The sequence below is a fragment of the Eulemur rufifrons genome, chromosome 20 (assembly GCF_041146395.1).
Source record: "Eulemur rufifrons isolate Redbay chromosome 20, OSU_ERuf_1, whole genome shotgun sequence".
Lineage (NCBI taxonomy): Eukaryota > Metazoa > Chordata > Mammalia > Primates > Lemuridae > Eulemur > Eulemur rufifrons.
In genome coordinates, this window is record NC_091002.1 from 15,924,161 (window position 1) to 15,940,985 (window position 16,825).

Genomic DNA, 16,825 nt, shown 5'->3' on the forward strand with positions numbered 1-16,825 from the left:
ATACGCTGTCTGCATTACTGCAGATTTATGGCAAAAATTATCCTCTCTCTCAGCTCCATTTAAAGCCATTTGGAGCTCGCTCCCATCCCCGATTATAAATCTAATTGCACATTCCAAACAGACAAGCGCTCATTAAGCTTTAATTATGCACATGTTGTTTTCAACAAACATTTTCATTTGGCCGCTAAGAGGGGGAATGTTCCAAGGGGGCTGCAGACGCTGCCTGGGGCTGGCGGGAGCTCAGGCCGGGAAGAGGGTCAGGGCGTGGTCAGATGAGGCCGTTCAAGGGGCAGGGCTGGCCCGGACCCCATCGGATTGGGCGCGTGACTTTGTGGCTTCTGCTGGGGGAGACGGACGTGCGTGTCTCCGTGGTCTCCCCTGCACTCCCAGAGTCCCCGTTGTCATGTCGAAGCTGGTGCCAGTGCACCTCTCCAGGGATGGGGAGGAGGGAACATGGGGACCCGCTGCCCCAGCTCTCAAGGATGCGCCCCCCAACCAAGAGCCGGTTTTGTCAGAGCTCCAGGCGTCCCCCTGCTCCCACCTGCCCCCCGGTAGAGCACAGTCATCTTCTCCGGTGCCATCTTCCCTTCCCCATCCGTTTACTCATTTAGTCCACAATTATCTCCTGAGCATCGGCCGGGTCAGGCAGTGTGGGGCCATTGGGGACCACAACAGATAAGGCCCCTGTGTGTGTGGCTCTGCCCAGGTCACTCTCCGTCCAGTTCCATCCCCCCGAACTGGGGAAAAGTCCAAATTCTTGACCACAGCCTTCACCAGAGCATCGGCCCCCTGCCAGCCCACCTGTCCAGCCCAGCTCACATCCCTCGAGGATGCTCACCGCCATCCTGCCTTTCCAAGAAGTCTCGAGCTCCCTACGGGGACCACACACCCCGTCTAGGCTTCTGCAGTGCCTGTACCCTCCCCCTGAAACGCGCTTCCTTTTCTCTTCCATGCAGTGAATGCCCACTCAGCTCCCGTGCTGCCCGCTCCAGGCAGCCCTCGCTGATACCCACTCCCGGGCTAGACCAGCTGCCCCTCTGCTGTGGGCGCCTATTAAAGCGTAATTACTGGACCACAGCGCCACGACCTAACTGACACCACACGTGTGACCCCTAAGACCAGCCTGCCCACCACATCCCGAGGTGCCACATCCCTGCTCACCCTCTGAGGTTTGAAAAGAGGGACACCTGCCCCCGTGTGGCCTTGAGCAAGGCCTTCCCCTCTCTGGGTCTCAGTTTCCTCACTTGTACCTGGAGGGGTTGAGTGGATGAGGCTTTCTGGGCCCCTCCAGCTGTTCCATCAGTTTTAAGTTTGTGGTTTGCCAGGAGCTGGGCCTTCTTTTCACCTGAAGAGTGAAAGGACCCTGTGGGGGCTGATGACGCCGGCCGAGGCGTGGCGATGGTGCACAAATGGCGCACACACGGAGACTGGGGGACAGGATGGCGGGAAACCCCGAGGCCGCTCCTCAAAGAGCTGGAAATCCAGGTAAGTGAAACAATACGTGCTTTAAAATGGAAATCAGGATCCATCCGGCATCTGGATGGTTACCTGTCATTTCAGGCGGGTTGCCTGTGAAATCCACAGGTAGGAAACTTACTGGGGACGCTCTAGGGGATGAGGGTGCAGGAGAGGCCAGAGGGACAAGCCCAACTGTGATGCCGTCACAACAGAGGCCACCACCTGTCCCACGGGGAGCTCTGGAGCTGGGAGAGCCCTGCAGAGATGCTCCAAATCGAGACAGGGAGACAGCCACTGTGTTCCCAAGTGGGCCAGCCACGGGCTCCATGACCTTGGCCAAGGCTTCCTCCTTCCACCGAAGGCAACGCCCAGAGAGAGGCTCCACTGAGCAGCAGCCAACATGCAGAGCAGGTGGCAGAGCGAGTGCCTCAGTCCTGAGCAGGGGCCTGGGTGGCACACAACAGCAATCACTACAGCTACGATCACTTATTCATTCTAAATAATTGTGCAACATTTTACATAGTGCTGACTACTCGCCAGGCACTCTCTTAATTGATTTACAAATATTAACTCATGTAATCCTCACAACCACCTTGTGAAGTAAGTTACTATGACTAAGGCTCCCATTTTACAGATGAGGAAACTGAGGTCGAGCAAGGTTAAGTAGCTTGCCCAAGGCCACATTCCTAGCAAGGGGTGGGGAGAGGATTCAAACCCAGGAAGTCCAACTCCAGAGCCCGAGCTGTAATGACCAGGCTGTGCTGCCTCTGGGCCTTGCCCCGCTACCTCCCCAAGCTGGAGCCGTCCCACTCCTGGCCTCCTCCCCGGAGGCTGGGCTGCGGTCGGCGGTCTAGGGCCTCGGGCTGCCCAGCGCTGCCAATATTTGTGCTTGACAATTATCTATCATCTGAGCGGTTGGGAACAAGTCCCAAAACCGATTCTTGCCAAAGACAATTAACTAAAAGCCGCGTGTGTCGGGTGGCACTGTGGCATGGTGGGGGGGTTCCTGAGACAATGAGCAGCAGATGATTTGGAAGATATTTTCTCCCCAGCGCTACAAAACAAGCCCTCAATCATGCCACAAAGGGCTCGCATTGTTGGAAGGGAAATATGTCAACGACAGCGTTCGATCGCGAGGCGGTTTAAAAAAAAAAAAAAAAAAAAGAAAGGGAAAAAAAAATGTTTTGAAATTGTAATTTGACCTAGAAAGGTTTTTCTAGGTCACCTGAACTTGGCACTCGTGCATCTAACCCCAAAACCTAACACGGACAAAGTGCCAGCTTCACTTCCTTCTGTCAGCACCAGATAACACAGGAAATGATATTTGTAAACACGCTGATAGACTTTAAAGTGCGGTATTCAAATCAGCCTTTGGACTGGGAGCGGGGGGAAGGCTGGTGCAGTACAGCTCTGGAAGCAGGCAGCCCTGGGCCAAGTCCAGGCTCTGCACTTAGCTGCTGGGATCTTGCCTCCCTCATCCTCCCATTCCTCCCCTGTAAAATGGGAGTGAAGCTGGCAGGACCACGCACGCCGCCCGGCAGCGCAGGGGCACACTGCAGGGCCCTAGAAAGGCTGGCTCCCCCCTTCCAGCCCGGCCGCCTTCTCAGGCTGAGGGTCAGCCCCCTGATCTTCACTAATGAGCCCCTGTGCCCCAGATCTGGAGCGTAGGAGACCCAGGAGGGCAGCGGGGGGCTCTGTCCTCGTAGGCCTGTTCTCTGGCAAACAGTACAAACTACACGGCAGGTGCCAATGAGTTAATCTAATTCATCTTCACTATAGAGTCAGCACTTTAAGATAAATCCCAGGGCCTCAGGGCTGGTAGGGCTTCAAACACCTTCTCAGTATCCCACTGGGGAAACTGAGGCCAAGGCTGGCAGGTGGCCCACAGTTAATGGCAACCACCACACTGTTGGGTCCCCTGAGCCTGCACCCCTGGGAGAAGCCAGATTTGGCCCTGTTGCTGTGAAAGCCCAAAGGCGTGGTGAGCATCCCCCTCTTCCCCAAGCCCTGACCTGGGCACCTAACACATGCCCAGCCTCGTGCAGGCTCAGGAGGCACCTGGGACCCAGAACCGATCTGCAGGGAAGCTCCGGTGCAGAGCGGGTACAGGCACCAGCGTGATGACACCGGGGGAGATAAGGCACTAAGGTGGAGATAGGCCAGGTGAGAGCAGTTGACATACACCTGTCGGGCAGAGGGGCCAGAGTGAGCCAAGGCTGGGCACCTGGGAGGGTGAGAAAACCAGTGTGTGTGCTGGGGGAGGAGGGGTGTCCCCAAGTCACTGAGGTGGGTTGCAGTGCGGAACGGGAGGGAGGAAATAATGTTACTGAAGAAAACAGGTGAGAGTTTCATTAACGCAAGATTCCTAAAATTAAGGGAAGGGTGCCCAGTTCCATCAGAGAGTAAAACATCCTGCGAAGCCACAGTTAAAGTAGTGCTGCAGTGACAGAAAATGAGAACTCCAAATCAATGCAACAGAAGAAAAAAGGACAGAATTAGACCCAGCCAGGTATGGATGTGTATCATGATTAAGCCAGGGACCGTGTGACACGCTTTCCACATAATATTCCTCTCAATCTTTGCAGCAATCCTAGGAGGGAGACATTATCACCCCGTTTCACAGAGGAGAAAACAAGCTCAATTTAAGCAACATGGTTATGGGTCACGTAGCTAGAAAGTGGCAAAGCCCAAATCTTAGCTCTGCCAAAGTTCATGCTCATAACGACTCTATTTTGTCTCTTCTTTTAGAAACAAAGAGACAAAGACAATTATTTAATAAACAGAATGGGGACAAGAGGCTCATCCTGTTCCTATTTAGGAACATGGAACTAGATTCCCACTGCAAGACACCCATCATAATGCTCTCCAAACGGATTAAAGAGTTAAGCACAGAAAGTCACGTTATAGGGAAACAATCAGAAAACAGAACAGAATGTTTATCAGATCGGCGGAGGCAGGATAACTTCCTCAGCCCTTGAAGCAATCGCGCAGGGCGAGATTGACAGATTCAAATATATATGCATTCATATCTCCTGTGGAAGGAAACATAATAAAACCAAAATGAAAAGGACATCAGACTAAGAAAATATCAGCACCAACTAGGAGACGGCTAATATATACGACGTAGAAACGGCTCAGTCAAATTAAACAGAAAGCAAGATGCCGACAGACAAAAAGACACAGGATTCAGACAGAAAAGTCACGCGAGAGGCAATGTACCCAGAGACGAGCACGGAGGGGAAAACAGACCCTTGATTCAATGGCAACCGGGAGATGCACATGCAACAAGCCCACTGTAATGGAACGGGCCTGTCTCGCCACGGCTGACATGGGAAACCGTTTTTAGATTACTGGGAAACGATGCAGCGGCCACCCCCGCGCAGACAGACGGCCAGAGGCAGGGGACAAGGACCAGGCGCCCTGCCTGCTGCCTCAGAGGGCGCCCCCGCCCCACACCGCCCAGTCTTGCTTCAAACACCCTTTTGCTCCGAGTGTCGGGGACGGTTCTAGTGATGTCCAGGACACACAGTGTTTGTTCTCCTGAAGCTTATGGCTTAGGGAGGGGGACAGGACCAGGACTTAGCACCTGGCTGAGTGGTAGGTACACTGGCAGCCAGGTTCACGGGCGTAGCCAAGGGCCATGGACAAAGACCTCACAGACCTACCTATAGGATGAGCAGAACTAGCCAGGTGAGGGGAGAGGACACGGGACAGAGGGAAGAGCCCCGGGGGACAGCATTCACCAGGCCTGAGGGCTGGAGAGAAGGGCCCGTTCAGCAGACGAAAGGCAAACAGGGCCCTATCGAGACGGAACTTCCAGGGCCACACTGGGGAGTAGAGACAAAGCCCAGAACGAGAGCTGCACGTTAGAAACTGGCCTCTGGCTTCAGGGTGGAGAATGGGTTGGAGAAGCTCAGACTGGGGAACAGGACCCGGAGCAGGGCTTGGACAGGCAAGAAACACTGGATAAAGCAACAATAAGTAAAACAGTGTGGCAGGGATTCAAACAGAAATTTATATTGACGGCCAGAATGGGAAGAAGCTTTGGAGCCAGAATGAAACCATGGCAGCCCCAGGGTGTTTGGCAGAATACAGCCCCGAGAGTCTCAGAGATGAATGAAAGTTGCCAAGAGCAAGGGATCACCCAGGAGTCAGAAAGGGGGTGACTCACGTAGTTCGCAAACCCTAATTTCCTCTCCTTGGTCACATACTTCCTTCTGATTTCTTTTTCTGATGATTCATTAAAAAAAAAAAAATTTCCCCTTTTAAATTTCATACCAGAAATGTTTGAGTACCTGGGCTCACCCTGCCCCAAGCTGTAACCTCTGCCCCTGAACCAGCAAAACCCAACTTAACCCCAGGTGACTAAGAAGATGCCACTGAGAGGAAGACAGAGGTTTCGGGCCCTGTTATGGCTGTCAGAGACCCCGTGGGCCTGCCCATGCCCCAGGGGGGTGTCTGGCAGCAGCTCACACACAGATCCACAGCCCTCAGCCAGAGCCCATGTGGTTTCAGAATTCAGAATTGGCTTGGATTTCAGAAAAGTAATGAAGTGCAAATTCTGCAAATTCTGCAAATCCTGCCATAGCTTCGGTGGGGCCCGGGGCAGCACCTGCGTATTTCTGCAGTGGAACATATGCATATTCACACGAGTGGGGGTAAGTGAAGATTACAAAGAGCCTCATGTCAGTTCAGGTCATGTTTGGGGGCCAAATGAGTTTGCAGCATATTTACAAAACCACGTATGGTTGCATAAGCTTGTTGGATTTCTGATGAGGCAGTTTCGAGCTGAATCAAGCACTGGAACCCATGTGCTAGGCTCCTGTTGGGCGCTGGCCCTCTGAATGCCCATTTTACAGATGAGGAAACTGAGGCTCGGAAAGGGAAAGGAAACTGCTCAAGGTCTCACAGCTATTAAGCGGCTGAGCTGGGGTCCAAATTCAGGTCCAATGTCTTTCCACCCACCCTCATGGGTTCTCTAGGGGGTGAAATGGCAGACAGAGCATTTAACATCACAGGGAACATGCACAGCACAGGGAGTAGGCAAGACCAGGTGCAACCAGGCGTCTAGAAAAACCCCCCATGCGGGGCGTCTGTCTTCCGAGGTAGGTCCAGGAGCATCCAGCCATCCTCCCGCAGAGGTTTGCTGAGCGCCCACTTCATGCCAGGCCCAGTCCTGGGGGCCGGGACACAGTGCAGAGCAAGGCAGACACCGTCCCAGCCCCTGAAGGGCTCAGAGTCCACTGGGGAAGACAGGCGACAAGCAAGCCAACACACAAAAGCGGCTACAAATTGTGAAAAAGGCTGTGAAGCAAACACAGAAAATGCAGAGATAGAGGGTAGAGGGGACCGTACTTCAGAAGGTCTCTTTCTAGAGGTGACATTTCAACTGAGGGAGCCCTGAAGGAAGAGAAGGAGCCCATCAGGCAACAAGCAGGCTAGGGGGCACTTCAGGCAGAGGGGCAGCACATGCAAAGGCCCTGTGGTCAGTGAGTAGACAGCCCGTGCGTGGGGAAGGACTAACACAGCTGGACACGGGAGACAGAGGGGTGGGAGGGGACACCATGTGGGGGCCTGTGGCCACAGTAAGGCACTTGGATTTCATCCCAAATGGGAAGCCCTTGGGGTGTTTTTGTAGGAGAGTTACATGCTCTGATTCATATTTTAAAAGATGACTCAGGCCGCCATGTGGAGGATGGGTTCTGTGAAGCTGTTCTGTGAGTCTCAGTTTTCTCATCTGTAAAACGGGTTCATGAGACACCTTGTGAAAAGCATAGCCAAGGGGTGTCTGGCACAGAGCTGACTCCCAGAAGGTGGGAGAACAAAGACTAGGTCGTCTCACCTAGTTATACGCCAGGGGAACCCACTGGTAGGTCACCCTTAGTCACTCCCCTGCTCAAAATTCTTCCAAGGCTCCCTGCTGTCCTCAGGACACACCCACCTCTATCCCAAGGTCCTGAGGTCCTGCTTGGCCTGGTCCCTGCTGATTCCTCCAGCCCGTCCCTCACCTCCTCACCGTCTCCCACTGGGTCTCTACCCTCCTGCCAACTGAGCCACTCCTGGGTCGTGCAGGGCCCTCTGCCCAGAGCACAAGGTCTCCTTTACCCTGGTCTCACTCCCGGCCTCCCCTCCTTCCCCCAAACACTGACGAGCACCCACCCTGGGCCAGCCCTGTCCTGGGCGCCGAGGTGAAGGGACAGTGTTAAGAGATGATGCCTCTACCTGTGCATGAACACGAGGTCAGCGGAGTGTAAGGGGCACAGGAGGAAGGGTCAGCGCTATCCGAGCGGAGAGAGGAGGCTTCCATGCAGTGGGCTGCAAATCATGTCTGATTTAAGGTGCTATATCAGTTTCCTATTGTTGCAATCACAAGTCAACACAAACTTGGTGGCTCACAACAACACAAATCATTCTCTTACAGTTCTGGAGGCCAGAAGTCCGAAATCAGTCTCACTGGGCTAAAATCAAGGTGTCGTCAGGGCCAGCTGCTCGGGAGGATCTAGGAGAAAATCCGTTTCCTTGCTTTTCCCGCCTCTGGTGGCTGCCCGCGTCCCTTGGCTTGTGGCCCCTTCCTCCGTCTTCAAAGTACATCACTCCAGTCCCTGCTTCCATCCTCACGTCGCCTCCTCCTCTGACTCTGACTCCTCCTGCCTCCCTCTTGTAGGGACGCTGTGATCACATCGGGCCCACCCAGATCACCCCAGATCATCTCAAGATACTTAGTGGCAGCTGCAAAGCCCCTTTTGCCACCTAAGGTAACATTCACAGGTTTCAGAGGTTAGGACCTGGATCTACGCAGGGGCTGTTATTCAGCCTACCACAAGTGAGTTCCATGAACTGTGCCTCAGTTTCCCTGTGTCTGGAGAGGGCAGGGAAGGAAGAGCCTGCTGTGTAGACTTCACTACTGCTCCCCCATACCTGGCTGTCCTCCCCTACCTGGCAATGAGGTGCTACACCTCGGGGCCCCCTTGCCATTTCCCGGGGCCACGTGTCTAGCTTAGGCCCATGGGCTATAAGCAGAAACAACAGGGATCTCTTCTAGGTGGACGCATAGAAAAGCAAACGTGAGACCCCCAGCCTCTCTCCGTAGGACCGGCAAGGTTGCACACGGTCAAGACTCCACTGACCTACAGCCTTGCGTGTTGATCAGAGCCCAACCCCCTACTTCTCTGCTGATCGTCGTGGGACACGTAGCAAGAGCAAAAATAAACCTTCCTTGTGACACGCAACTGAGATCTGGGGGATTGTTACCGCAGCATAACCCAGCCTAACGTGACCAACATACTCCATGGTTGTTTAATAGAAACCACCATTTGCTGAGCATCTACTGTGAGCCAGGCACTTCACCCACATTACACCTAAATCTTCATAATCACCACCCCGGCAAGGTCAGAATTACCTACTCCATTCACAGTTGAGGGAACCGAAACACAGAGAGGTGGAGGTGAAGGCCAGGGGGCTGGGAACTGGTGGAGCTGGGATTCAAACCCTGAAGAGAGTGGTTCCAAAGCCAAATTCTTAACTGCTGCAGCGGAGCCTCCTACAAGGCACCAGGGGCTTCCAGAGCCTTCTCTGGCCCTAGATAGCTGCCACCTCAAAGGTCAGCAGGGGACCAATGCAGGTGGACCCTGGGCCCAGAATCCCCAATGACAATGTGAGTCCAACCTTGGGTCCTACAGCCCTGAAACAAAAATTCCCCCCACCCCAAATCCAGCCTGAGCCTCTTCAGATGGCTGGGCTGGTTCTCGCTCACACACTCATGCATCCGTGTACTGAAAGAATATTTGCTGAGCACCTGCTTGGTGGCAGGCACTATTCTGGGCACGTGGGAGATAGCAGCGCACAAAGATCCCTGGAGCTTGCACTCTTGCATTGGAGACAGAAAACAAACAATACGCCTAGTCAATAAGTACCTTACATAGTACATTGGGAGGCTACAAGTACTATGGAAAGAAGAAGCGGGTGAGGGAATCAGGAGGGTGGAGATGGAGGGTATGCAAGTTTAAACAGGGTGGCCAAGGAGGGCCTCACTGGGGAAGCAATAGTGGCGCAAAGATTGGAAGGAGGTGGGGGCTGAGCGAGCAGGCATGTGGGGAGAACATTTCAGGTGGCCGGACAGCCCGTGCAAAGACCCTGGGGTTGGGAGTGCACGGCAAGGTGGGCAGAGCAAGCGACGGGGAGAGGGAGGAGAGGCTACAGAGGCAGCCGGGGCCTGAGTGCACCCTGTAGATGGCACTGAGATTACCCCTCCCTGGAGAGAGGAAGCCAGCACTTTTTCCACCAGCCTTATCTGATGCTGTGGTTGAAGGAGCCAGTGAAGGCAGGCGCGAGGGGCTGCATCGCTCGGCACAACCGAGGAACCTCAGCGGGGCCCTCAGAGCAGCTGACATCCGCTCAGCCTGTGGCTTCTGCCTGTGGCTTTTGCATCTCAGGTTGCCCCGATGGCTGCTATTTTTGCTCCTGTTTGGGGTTCCATGGAGGCTCCTCTGTGCACGGTTGGGTTTTCTTTGCTCAGAGCAAATGGGAGGGGTCATTTAAACATCCCAAGTGTCCATTCCAAGTGGGAAAGAAGAGGAAATCCGTCATATGTATCATTTTGTCCATCCTCATGACTCTCCAATCTCAGAGAGGGTAGGTGGCTTGTCCAAGGTCACACAGCCAAATCGAACCACACACTGAGCATTCTACTCCAGTGTGTCTAGGTCTGAAGGCATGGAGGTCTTTGCATTTACTGCCCAAATTAACGTTTCCCAAGCAGATACTCTGCTTTCTGGCTTTCCAGCAGGTGTGAGAATAAAGGTGCATCCCCGTGGGTGATGTCCTCCCAGAGCATCACAGCATTAGCAGGAGGACCACGGCGGGTGGACACAGGGAAGGGACCTCTGGCTCAGACTGCTGGGGGAGGGTCGAGGGGGCAATAACAGAAGGCCTCTAGAAAGCCGTGATGTCACAACCACACCTGCAAGACACACATTCTGGACAAAGGGGTCTGAATATACAAGATCAAGAGGCATGACAGCTTGGCCATAGGGGAGAGGCTTTGGAAAGGAGCAGGCCAGTGATTCTGCAGGAGGTGGAAGCTATAAAAGCCCATGGGATGCAAAAAGTGAGATCGGACAGGTGCCCCAGCCCCCAGGTGGACATACTGAGGGCATGGAATAGATGCAGCAGGTTGCAAGGGACATCCAACAAAAGACTGCAAGCAGGGGATCTATGTGCGCGGCGGGTGGCTCACGGAGACCCCGCTGGCTGCTGCGAGAACGGACTCTGAGGGAGGGTGGAGGCAGGCGGCCTGGCAGGAGGCTCCTGAAGCCACCCAGGTGACAAGAGCCAGGATGGCACCCTGAAGGCACAGCCAGCAGCACGTGCCAGGGGATGAGAGGCAGCGAGTAAGGCAAACAGATGGGCCAAGGAGGACGCTAGATCTATGGCCTAAGCCAAGCGGGACAGTGGCGTTTACTGGGGTGGGTACAAAGGGGGAGGGGCGTGGCTGGGAGGGAGGGTGTGTGAAGCAAGAGAAGGGCCATTTAGAGTCACATCTCCTCCCAGATGAGCCCTCTGAGGGTAGGACATGCCAATCAGAGCTCCCCTTCTACACTGACTGCCCCCCGCCCCCATACAGAGCCTCAACTGTTCCTCCCAGCAAGCGAGACCCAGAGCGGTCAGTCCTCTGCTTCCAGTCTCCAGGCTACACATCCAGGCCCACCTGACTCCCACTCCAGTGCTCATCGCCATGGACACCCAACAGCAGGAGGCCCCTGAGACCCTCCCTGGAAAATGGCTCCCCAGGCCCTGGGAGAGGCTGGAGAATCCACTCCCCACCTGTGATACTCCGGGCCTGGCTTCTCGACTGTGCACACGTGTTGAAAAGGCTGGATAGAGACGGCGCCTCCTGGGCAGCCCCTGGACCCCCCAGGGGGTGGCACAGAGGCTGCCCCAGCTGGGCTCGAGCTGCCTCCCTGCCTCTGCTCCCAATTTCATTAATTACTGGTTTGTTAACACGCAAGGCAGCAGGGGAGAGTCATCTGGGATGCCGCCAGCCGCGGGAAGGAAATTAATTTCCAGCATGAAGCTCACGCGGCTCCTCTCACACTCTGATCTCCAGCACAGCAGAACAGCAGGGCCGGTGCGACCAGCTCGAGTCATTCTTAGCAGAGAATCAGAGGCCCAAAGTGGATGAAGAATTTGCCCAAGATCACCCGGCAATTATATAATGGCAGGAAAAGCCCTGTCACCGGGCTTCCCAACTCCCGGGCACCTTCATTCATTCCTCCCACAAATATCCAGTGGTGCCTGCTGCGTCTCAGCCCTTGTGTGCCAGCAGACACCCTGGTCCCAATCAAAGGCTCGCCAGGGTCCCTCCCCTCCCCAGGAAGAGAGAGCATTTTTATTTCCTGAGCACCAACAGCATGCTTTATATATCTTATCCCATTTAATCCTCCTAACAGTCTGTCATTTTGTAGGTGAGGAAGCTCTGGTTCAGAGGGGTGAGGTGACCTCCCCGAGGTCACACAGCGATCCAGGGACAGAGCAATGGCTCAAAGTGAGGTCTAGGTCTTAAAACCCAGGTTGAGCTTCTGTTCTCCGGGCAGGGAGTGGGGGCTGCGGGGGGCCATTCTCCAGCCACACTCTCTTTCCAAGGCCCTCCCCTCCCCAGCCCAGCGCTCTTAGCAAACAGGTTATCGAGCAGCAGTGAGAATGCTGGTTTATTGGCTGTTCTCCCGAGACCCCACCAATGTAACGCTGGGGACTGGCCTTCAGTCCGTGGTTCGGGAAGTGCTAAAACTAAAAGGATCAATTCTGTTTCAAGATGGCCAGTGAGTCCCTGCGATGAACTCCTCTCCCAGTCAAGAACCCATGGAAGTGACCAAAGACACAACAAAATTACTGTCTGCCAGGGCTGGGGAACAGAGGTGGCCCTGCATTCGAGCTCCCTAAACAGAACCCAGAGCACAAGGGGAGAGCTCCCTGGGTCACACACACACACACACACACACACACGCACACGCATGCACACGCCCCTTTGTAAGCCACGTCCTCCTCCCAAGCTGAGCTGAGGTTCCGGATCACTTATTCATTCACTAATTCAATATTTGTAGAGGTCCTTCCACACGTTGGGCAGTGTTAAGTAGAGTGTGTGTGTGTGTGTGTGTGTGTATGCACAGTCATCACAACACAGGGCAGCAGGTATCACTGTCTCCGTTTTATGAGTGAAGAGACGGAGACTTGCAAGGCTCAGGGAGCCAGCCCTACGTCCCAGATTGTATGCAGAGCTGAGATTTGAAAGCAGTACCTAACCCAGGCCCTGGTACACAGCAGGCACTCAACAGCTATCTCCTCCGTGGCGGCTGGCTCCAAAGCCTTCCCTAGCAGCCCGGGGCCTGCTGCCTCTCGCTCGCGTTCAGGCCCAGCGTGAAGAAGGGGGAACCACTGCAGGGGGCAGAGGCGCTGCTGTCTCTCAGCCTCTCTGCTCGCCTGGATGCTCCAAATGAGGGACAACAGACCTGAGCGGGAGGCTTCTGTTTCGGGGACACACGTGCATGAAGCCAGATTTTCAACAACTGTGATAAATCAGAGCACCAGAAGAGGTCGGGCGTCCTGGTCTGCCGGCTACAGCGCTGTCAACAGCGGCGAGCCCCGCCCCCAGCCCAGCTAACTCCCATCACCGAGACAGCCTCCGGGACAGCTGGGACGGCCATTCGTGTCGGGCTGCGTGCGTGTGTTTGCCCTGACAGCTGTACCGAGGTCCTTCCTTATTTGTGGCTGTCTCTTCTCCTACAAATGTATGGCAAGTGGAGATCCCAACTGGTTATTTCTCAAGATCCTTACTTGACAAAAGGAAAAGGTGGCATTCACGAAATTTGTATTGACTCCCCAAACCTTCAAATGCAATGGAAGGGACAGCTCAGGCTTTGTCCCTGGTGACATTCCTGGCTTCTCCTTACCCTCCTGTCTCTAAGAAGGCCACTCCCACTCCTCAGCCTGGGTGTCTTCTGGGGTCCCAGGCCACAAGCTGTCTCCATCACTGCTGTCATTGTTTCTAGTCTGAGTCAGTCAGATGTCCCCCCGCCTTACCTGGCTAGGCCCACTGCAGGGTGTGCTGAATGAATGAATGAATGACCTGGCCAGGCCCACTGCAGGGTGTGCTGAATGAATGGATGAATGAATGACCTGGCCAGGCCCACGGCAGGGTGTGCTGAATGAATGAATGAGTGAATGAATGAATGACTACTTCCTGAGCACCCTGGGCACCTACAGTGCTCTGGGCACCAAGACCACAACCCTGCTCTCCAGAGGCCAGTCCCAACCACCTCCAGAATGCCTTTTCAAGAAGGAGCTGCCAAGTGCAAGCACCTCGGACCTTCCAAAGCATCTTCGTTCCAGAACACGACAGGCACCAGTCCACATCCCTGCCTGCCCCCACCCAGGCATCGTCTGTCTTCAGCCCACGGCGATGGCCTGACCCCCTCCACCCAGGAGGCGGCAGGCACCCACTGCTTACCTTCTGCGGAGACACACCTGCAATGCACCAGCGTCTCGCAAGTAGAAGGAGCCCGAGTCTCATTCCACAGAAGCCCAGGCAGCGAGAGAACGCGCCCGCGACAGCCTCTGTACGATTCTGCTGCATAATCAGCAGAGAAAGAGAAAAAATGCCAGAAATAGCAAGCTTTATAAGCCCTCCTGACAACTCTTGGTCCTCTATTGGCTGGAGGCCCAGCACCCCCACCCCCCATTCCGTTCCTATAAGGTGAAATGGAAAAACCTGTTATTTAACCTCTTTTATCAAAATCCGTCTTCCATCCCAATTTGGGCCCGCCTGCTCTGAGCTCCTGGTGGCAGTTTCCACGCCAGGTCTCAGGGAGCGGAAGGGGAGGCAGCCCCTATCTCGGCACAGCTCCACGTCATTTGTGGCTTAAAAGCCTTCCTCGCTCACACTCGCTGCCTTGGGAGTGGCGTCGCGCTGGAAGGGCCTTCGGAAGGCAATTTGGCAGCACCTGTCAACGTGTGAAACTTGCCTTTTCTCTCGGCAATTAGACTTCTGAGCATCCATCCTGAAGAAATACTATGCTCAGTGCAAGGATGCATGCCCAAGGATGTTGCTTGTTCCAGAGAGAACTGGAGACAGATAACTGTCTAAAGCCGGGGTCTGGCTGGATAGACTGACATGCACATGCTGGAATGTGATGGAATGAGCAAGGCCTGTAGGTGCCGACTTGGAGCTGATTGGGAGAAAAAGTCAAGGACATGGTTCCATTTTTATAAAAACAATAACTCTGTGTGTGTTTGGATATGCACTGTAAAAGATAGCGGCTGGTAACAGTGGTTACACCAGGGAGAATGAGGCATTTTCAGTTGCTGCTTTTTTTCTTTGCCACAAGTATGTATTACATTTGTAATTTAAAACAAAAACATAGGAGCCTCCCCTGGTTCCTTCCCACTGCTCTGAAGCCAGCAGGCCAAGGGCCAAGGTCACCCACCACAAGCCTTGATTGGGCTTGGGACAGTGCTGGCCTGTCCCCAGCAGTCTTATCAGCTCTCACACAGGCAGCTAAATCCAGGCTCTGCAAAGAACGTGGACTCTGGAATAAGACAGAGCTGTGTTCAGATCTTAGCTCTGCCTGCTGAACAGCTAACTTCCCCGAGCCTCAGTTTCTTTACCTGTAAAATGGGGATACTAGTACCTATTAACTGTCATGTACTGTGCTGGGCGCTATTAAACCAATTTTAACTTTTTGGACATTTCAGAAGCAACAAAGGTTTCTGAAATGTCCAAAATGTCTACCAGCGTCACAAAGCTAAGAGAGGATTCCAGGGCTGAGTGAGAAGAGTTCTGGGGAATTGTCTCATTACTAAACACTGAAATAATAAACTAAGTGACAGAGAAAGGGCCTAGGAAACAGCAAATTCCACGTGATAAAGGGGGCTGATGCCCAGCGTGTCCAGAGGAGGAGGGAGCCCGGTGGAAGAGGTGATGGATTGGAAAAGGCTCCAGGAGCAAGGAAGCCATGCGTCCAGGCCTCTGTACCTAGCTCATGCTGTTCCCTCTGTCTGCAATGCTCTTCCCCAGACCTTCTCACAACTGACTTCTCATCCTCCCAGCTCTGTTTAGAGATCTCCTTTCTCCCCAAAGAGGGCTCCTCTGATCTCACCTGCACCCAAATTATTAATATTTCCTCCTTAGCACACTCATCCAGCCGGTGGTTTCTGATTGATTGTTTTGGTAGTTTCTGTTCCTGTGTTTATTGCTCATCTTCTTCACTAGGCTCTGAGCTCCCTGATGGCCAGGACCGTTGGCCTTGCTTATCTCCGGGTCCCAGCTCCTAGCACAGAGCCTGACGCACAGTCAGTGCTCAACAAATAGAAAGTACACAAACCCCATAGACCTAGGGCCAAGATCTAAGCTCACAGAGCTCATCTGAAGGAAAAAGAGATGCAGATTTTGCACCATGATACAAATATGGATCTTCAGACATACTGAAGATTTAGAAACACACACACACACACACACACACACACACAGCTGTAAAGGTGCTAGAAGAAACTGCTCGTGAATATTTATATACACTTAGGATGGAAAACAACTTTCTAGGCCCAAATATGTGGACAAGGATGTTTACTGCATCGTTATTTATAAGAAAATGGAAATGACAATAAAGTCCATCGACAGGGGATTGGTTAAATAAATCATGGCTCCCTGTACAAAGGAATACTATGCAGCCATGAAAAATGATGGGCATTTGTTGATGTGGAAAGAAGCCCATATGGCTTGTTGAATGGTAAACTTGCTCATCAGAAACCAGAGATTCTAATAAGTTAAAAGGATAACGGATTGTCACAGAAGGTAAAAATCTTTCAGTTATCATTTACTCATTCACTCATTCATTCACTCAGCAAGTATTTTCTGTTCCCTCTGCCTACTCCCTGCCTCATGCAGGTCACGGCTCCAAATGCTGTAGCAACATATGAACAGGACACTGTCCCCGCCCTCAAAGGCATCCTGGCTTAAACCTGTAGGTGAGTAATTATGACACACAGAAGACATTGCTCACAGCTAAGGGCCTCAGGGTGGTCGGCTAAGTAAGAACTTCATGAAAAAGGTGTCATTTAAGCTGGGATTTGCAGAAGGGAAATAATTGGGATATAAGAGAGGGAAGGAGGCATTTTAAAAGGAAGAGGTATGACACTATGTGACAAGTAAAAAAAGTCTCTGCATTCTTTACCACGTCCTGAACTCTACCACGTATCTGCAGGAAAGGGAGTCCGCAGGAGCTAAGCCTGGGGCCAGAAGATTCTGGACTTGATTCTGCCACGTGTGCTGGGAGGAAGCGTTCTGGGCTTGGGACCGTGTTGCCCACAGGGGAGCAGG

The 16,825-nt window shown here is 53.4% G+C and overlaps 1 protein-coding gene across 4 annotated transcripts in view; it reads right to left on the minus strand.

The window, feature by feature from the left end:
- The window catches only part of TOX2 (TOX high mobility group box family member 2), a 135,028-nt gene that overhangs the window by 94,391 nt on the left and 23,812 nt on the right, over nucleotides 1-16,825 (minus strand). The window contains exon 2 of one of the 4 annotated variants that reach the window (XM_069495882.1): nucleotides 5,934-6,070. The exons of 2 other annotated variants lie outside the window; for them this stretch is intronic. Coding sequence is in view for 1 of the 2 variants with exons in the window: in XM_069495881.1 (XP_069351982.1) it covers nucleotides 13,961-14,086 (126 nt within the window). In the remaining variant the exon portion in view is untranslated. Of the gene's footprint in view, nucleotides 1-5,933; nucleotides 6,071-13,960; nucleotides 14,104-16,825 lie in introns of those variants that run through there. One more of the 4 variants, XM_069495881.1, reaches the window with a different exon arrangement.